Source organism: Gekko japonicus, unplaced genomic scaffold (genome assembly GCF_001447785.1).
Source record: "Gekko japonicus isolate JY-2015 unplaced genomic scaffold, Gekko_japonicus_V1.1 scaffold3609, whole genome shotgun sequence".
In the NCBI taxonomy this organism is placed as follows: domain Eukaryota; kingdom Metazoa; phylum Chordata; class Lepidosauria; order Squamata; family Gekkonidae; genus Gekko; species Gekko japonicus.
The window spans coordinates 27,640-34,267 of NW_015173794.1; the positions used below are offsets into that span (position 1 = coordinate 27,640).

General features: G+C 50.6%; 1 protein-coding gene across 1 annotated transcript in view; it reads right to left on the bottom strand.

The window, feature by feature from the left end:
• The window catches only part of PIP4K2B (phosphatidylinositol-5-phosphate 4-kinase, type II, beta), a 33,401-nt gene that overhangs the window by 13,459 nt on the left and 13,314 nt on the right, over nt 1–6,628 (bottom strand). Inside the window, exons 3-4 of the mRNA XM_015423559.1 lie at nt 2,595–2,691; nt 2,233–2,385 (exon numbers count right to left, since the gene is read on the bottom strand). Of these exons, the coding sequence (XP_015279045.1) occupies nt 2,233–2,385; nt 2,595–2,691 (250 nt within the window). The remainder of the gene's footprint in view (nt 1–2,232; nt 2,386–2,594; nt 2,692–6,628) is intronic.

A 6,628-nucleotide genomic window follows, 5' to 3' on the forward strand; every position in this document is an offset into this window, starting at 1 on the left:
TCCCCCTCCCTGGCAGTCTTGAAGCAGCAGCTGGACAAACACTTGCCAGGGATGCTCTCTAGGCTGAACCTGCACTGAGCGTGGGGGGTGTGTGTGGACATGATTGCCCTTTCCAACTCTAGGACTCCCATGTTCTGTCTAGGCTGGCCTTCAGTCCTCCAGATGCATCTGGTGTTATCTGACTGGCCCTCGTGTGCTGGTTCTAGAAAACAATTCTCGGGGGCAGCTACCTCCAGCCTGCCAGTGTTGGGAAGGTGCCTACAGTGTCGTCTTCCAGGGAACTTGCAGGCTGTGCTGTCATCCGTCGAGAACAAAGAAGAAGAAAGGAACGGGGCACCCCACCAGGGTAGCACCATCCGTCTGCTTTGGGGACAGCTACTGCAACAGTAAATCACCGTGTACAATTAAACAATATTTGTTGGTTTTTATATGCAGTATTGAGAATTCAATTATTACCAATAATACTATAATATGTTTTTTTTGTAGGCTACAACAGGTGTTATGTTTTAAGATGGCATGTTCTATCTTACACGCATGTTATATAACTTAGTTTGGAAGTGTTTGAAATGTGATGCTGTAGTTTGAAAGTGTTTACAATACACTAGAGTTGATGTTGTGCATAAAAAGCAAATATATTTAGCTATAAGTACATCTGAATATTGTGCTTATTATTTCAACACGGTGTTTTCTGTGTTTATCTAGTGTTGGGAAGGTGCCTACAGTGTCGTCTTCCAGGGAACTTGCAGGCTGCGATGTCATCCGGCGAGAACAAAGAACAAGAAAGGAACGGGGCACCCCACCAGGCTAGCACCATCCGTCTGCTTTGAGGACAGCTATGGCAAAGGCCGCAACTGGAGGTCGGGAATGGCAAAAGGGGGCTGCATGCCCAGAAGCCAGCAGATTAGACTGGCAACACGGTGCGAATGGCTGGCTTGCGACTGAAAACCACCACGGGCAGCAGCACTCTCTCTCTACCATTTGTCTGGAGACCAAAACAGAGCAGAAATCAGCAGCCAGTGTGGTGTGGCGGTTAGACCACTGGACTCGTCCCTGGGAGTCACGGGTCCAAATCTTCTCTCTACCACGGAAGCTGGCTTGGTGACCTGGGGCTCGTCACAGATTCTCAACCCACCCTCCCTCACAGGATTGTTATGAGGACCAAACAGAGGAAAGGAGATCGGTGTAAGCCAATCTGGGTCCCCGCTGGGGAGACAAGCGGAGTGTCAATGCAGTCAGTCAGTCGGTCAGTCCGGCAGTGGCAACCAATCCCGTTCAGAGTGCTGACAATGATCACTCATGTATGCCCCACACCCTCTCCCCCCACAGGGGACTCAGGGCGGCTTACAGCACTTAAAAATACAATCAATACAAACACAATGCAAATATAAATGCAACAAGGTAAAGGTAAAGGTTCCCTTGCTCAAAAGCCAATCGAATCCGACTCTAGGGTTGCGGTGCTCATCTCCGTTTCAAAGCCGAAGAGCCAGCGCTGTCCGAAGACATTTCCATGGTCATGTGGCCGGCATGACTAGACACCAAGGCGCACCGAACGCTGTTCCCTTCCCACCAAAGTGGTACCTATTTATCTACCTGCAATGTCTTGCTTTCGAACTGCTAGGTTGGCAGGAGCTGGAACTAGAGACGGGAGCTCACTCCGTCATGCGGCACACTCGGGTCTTGAACTGCTGAACTACCGACCTTCCACAGCCTGCAGTTCAGCGTCTTAACCCCTTGAGCCACCGCAGCTCCAAACAAATGCAACAAGCAAAACAATAAAACCAATTAAAAATCAACCTCGCAGCAATTTTTTGGGAGAAACAAAAGAAGTGGCCAGCTCCCCATTTTGTAATGTTAACCAAAGGCCACGTGAAACAGCAGCCTGACGTGGACGGAACGCTGGGAGATCCTGCAGGGCACAGACTTCCCCAGAGGGCTGATTCCGGGGTTGGCAGGCCAGGCACCTGCTGAAGGCCCTGCAGTGGACGCAAGGCAATCAGACTGCAGTGTGTGGGGGTCTACCTCATTTATGGCACGGAAGGCCCACCCACTCACATTCTGGAAGCCCAACATTGGCTGCACAAGGAATCTGCCCTCTTACCCCATGCTGCGGTGGTTACCGCTATGTGCCAGAACACTGTAACCCCAAATGGGCAGGACATAAAGGAAAGCCCCAAATAGGAGCATGCCCTGGAGCAGGCCTATCAGGGACACGGGGATGCCCCTTTACCCTACCTGGTGGTACTTCTTTAATATGTTGTGCATCTCGGCAACATCCTCACTCGATACAGCCTTGATGACAAAACGCCGGTCGTAGGTGGTGAGAAAATGGACCCCGCACCGGCCGTGGCTGTCAGTGTACACTGGGGCACTCCGCGTCACAGAATTCTACAAAGAGACAGCAGAAGAGGAAAAGGGAGGGGATGCACCAGCCACACCTTCCAGAACAGATAACCTGGTCCACGTCCAGTTGATGTGCTCAGTATCACACTGTGAGGCAGCAAAGTCTGCCCCTGAGCTGTGTGTTCCCCCTGCAGACAAAGGCACGCCTCCCTCCTTCTTCATAACCAGAGAGGGGCTGCCGCCTCGTTCCTTACCTGATAATCCTGATCGTCGATCCCAAACCGTTCCCGAAGATTTCGGAACACCAGGGGACAGTACTCCTTAAATTTGAAGCGACTGGGCAGATTTTCCCTGGAAGCAAGTGCAGAGATTACAATTTTAAGACGCTTCAAACACGTTCCAGATAGAGGGCCACCCTGCGCATTACAATGCCCTGAACACACTTGATTTTTTGGGGGGGAAGGAGTGCACACCTAAAAGATGTACAGCATGAAGGTAACACACAGCTGCTCACCAGACATACACATAGTTTATCTTGATTTCAGTAAGGCTTTTGATAATGTTCCACATGATGATCTTGTTGAAAAATTGGTAACATGTGGTTTGGATCCTATTACTGCTACTGATGGATCTATAACTTCTTGACAGATCATCATACCCAAAGAGTGCTTGTGAATAGTTCTTCATCGTCTTGGAGAGGAGTGACAAGTGGAGTGCCTCAAGGATCTGTCCTGGGACCTGTTTTGTTCAATATCTTTATCAATGATTTGGATAAAGGAATAAAGGGAATGCTTATTAAATTTGCTGATGAGGAGGGGTAGCTTATTACATTTGCAGATTGGGAGGGGTAGCACATACAGTAGAAGACAGAGTAGGGATACAGGATGATCTTGACAGGCAGCAAAACTGGGCTAAAACAAATAGAATGAATTTCAATGGGAATAAATGTAAAGTTCTGCATTTAGGTAGGAAAAATCAAATGCATAATTATAGGATGGGGGAGACATGTCTTGGCATTAGTATGTGCAAAAAGGATTTAGAGGTCTTAATAGACCATACACTGAACATGAGTCAGCAGTGTGATGTGGTAGCTAAAAAGGCAAATGCCCATTTTGGGCTATACCAATTAAAGTATGGTGTCCAGATCATGCAAAGTGATGGTATCGCTTTACTCTGCTCTGGTTAGACCTCACCTAGATTACTGTGTTCCATTTTGGGCACCACAATATAAGAAGGATATAGACAAGGTGGAACATGTCCGGAGGAGGGCAATGAAGATGGTGAAGGGTCTGGAGACCAAGTCCTATGAGGAAAGGTTGAAGGAGCTGGGCATGTTTAGCCTGGACAGGAGATATGATAACCATCTTCACGTACTGGAACGGCTGTCATATAAAGGATGGTGCGGAGTTGTTTTTTGTTTGCCCCCGAAGGCCAGACCAAAACCAAGGGGTTGAAATTATATCAAAGGAGTTTTCAGCTAAACATTAGGAAGAACTTCCTAAACATGAGGAAGAACTTCCTGACCGAGCAGTTCCTCAGTGGAACAGGCTTCCGCGGGAGGTGGTGGGCTCTCCTTCTTTGGAGGTTTTCAAACAGAGGCTGGATGGCCATCTGACAGCAGTGCGGATTCTGTGAATTTAGGCAGATCACGAGAGGGAGGGCAGGAAGGGTTGCCTCAGTGCTTAGTTCTTGCGACCCTTTCTTACATGTCCAGGGAAATGCCGATCGCCACTTTGGGGTCAGGAAGCAATTTTTCTTCAGGCCAGGCTGGCCGTGGATCGTGGAGTTTTTTTTTGTCATCTTCTGGGCATGGAACAGCAGCCACTGGGGGTGTGGAAGGGGAGGGATTTGAGAATTTCCTGCATTGTGCAGGGGGTTGGACTAGATGACCCTGGAGGTCCCTTCCGACTCTACGATTCTATGATTCTAAGGCTGGTACTGGCTGCAGCTACCTCCACAGCACACCCTTGGGGCCAAGCCTACTTCACTGCTGGGCTCTGCACGGGGCAATCCAGGCCAGAGATTCCAGGGAGGCAGACAGCAACAGGGGGAGGGAGGAGATGGGAGAGCGAGGCCTGGCAGGGAAGAGGGAGAAGCAAGGAGGGGCAGAGCTTGGCACCTGCTCTCCAACAGCCAACTTCTCTTGCTCCTGCTTCTGGGTTCAGCCTTAGGCACCTTCCCCAGGGGGAATAACTCAGGGCAGGGAGGGCAGGGATGGATGAATGAGTAGCAGGGATGGAGTTTGATCAGGTGCAAGATGAGGGTGACTCTGGAAAGCTCCGAGGAGGAGAGAGAGAAGCTGGATTAAAAGACAGGAATGGGGGGATTCGCCCAGGCACAGCGAGTGGCAGGGCAGACAGGTGTGGGAGCAGGAGCGGAATGGGGAGGGGATAAGGAAGAGGAGAGGAGGGCACACAGGAAACCAGACCTGTAAAAGAGAGGAAGTAGCAAAATAAGCACTAGAGAAGCAGGAGAAGCAAGGAGGGGCAGAGCTTGGCTCCTGCTTCTGGGTTCAGCCTTAGGCACCTTCCCCAGGGGGAATAACTAAGGGCAGGGAGGGCAAGGATGGATGGATGAGTAGCAGGGATGGAGTTTGATCAGGATACGCTGGAGGTGCAAGGTGAGGGTGACTCTGGAAGGAGGAGAGAGAGAAGCTGGATTAAAAGACGGGAATGGGGGGGGGGATTCGCCCAGGCACAGCGAGTGGCAGGGCAGACAGGTGTGGGAGCAGGAGCGGAATGGGGAGGGGATAAGGAAGAGGAGAGGAGGGCACACAGGAAACCAGACCTGTAAAAGGGAGGAAGTAGCAAAATAAGCACTAGAGAAGCACTCTGGCTCCTTCGCTTGCCCACTTCCTGGTTAGACAGAATGTTTCATGGCAGCAAGCAAAGACTCCTCTCAGTTTCAGACAAACCCAGGCAGACTGCTCATGTGGACTGGGGCACTTTCTTCACATAGCTATGGGCTTGCCTTCAGATGTGTTTGCCGTCTCTGTTCTGGCTGATGAAGAGCTCTACTGTAGTTCAAACACGCTATCCTTCAAAAGATGTCCAATAGAAAGAAGCCCACTTCTCTTCCCCTGTTTTGTACCCCTGCACACGCAACTGGTTTGCCTGAATCCCCTGTAATACAGGCATACACAGATTCTCCCTGACTCCCAGCCCCTGCACTTCTCCATCGGTTCCAATAAATAATTTAAATACAACCACTCAACCAGGTTTTTTTTTTAAAAATCAATACTGCTCAAGCTACGGATGGGGCACAAGTCTCAGAATGGCTCTCCAGGGGCAGAGAAGGGAAGTTTGCGACATCATTAGCTTGGAAACCAACACATAAACAGGTCATTCTGCGTGCTGTTTAAGAAGCTGCTGGATACTAAAACTTTCTCTCCGTTAAGTAAGGCACACCTAAGTTATAGACGTACTCTCAGATTTGACAAACCAAACACAACAGGCCCGTATGCTGCCGCTGTGAGCTAGAGCTCCTGGCTGAGGAGGGAAACTCGCCTGTCCTCTCTGTTTCGGCTGAACAGGAGACAGAACGGGACCCACTTGGGTATCCAGGCCTCCATTCGCATTTAGCCCCACAATGCTGAACTTAAGAACATAAGAGACGCCAATGTTGGATCAGGCCAAAGGCCCATCCAGTCCAACACTCTGTCACACAGTGGCCAGAAATACCAGGTGCCATCAGGAGGTCCACCAGTGGGGCCAGAACACTAGAAGCCCTCCGACTGTTGACCCCCCCCAAGCACCAAGAAGACAGAGCATCACTTGCCCCAGAGTCCCTATCTATACCTTGTGGCTAATAGCCACTGATGGACCTCTGCTCCATAGAAGAACATAAGAGACGCCAATGTTGGATCAGGCCAAAGGCCCATCCAGTCCAACACTCTGTGTCACACAGTGGCCAGAAATACCAGGGGCCATCGGGAGGTCCACCAGTGGGGCCAGGACATTAGAAGCCCTCCCACTGTTGACCCCCCCCCCAGGCACCAAGAAGACAGAGCATCCCTTGCCCCAGAGCCCCTATCTATACCTTGTGGCTAAGAGCCACGGATGGACCTCTGCTCCATATGCCTATCTATAAGAATAGATTATAGGGCGGCCCTTGACTGCTGATCTCCTTCTGCATTTCTCCTGATCGAAGCCAGGAGGCTTGCTTGTGCATTTCCACCAGAGAGATCGCGCCCTGACAAGTCGGCCTGCCTGACCTGGCTGAGGAGAGGTGGTCCTGCTCCCTGGAAATTGACCAAAACCTGCAAGACGAATGCAAAAGCCGCCTTCCT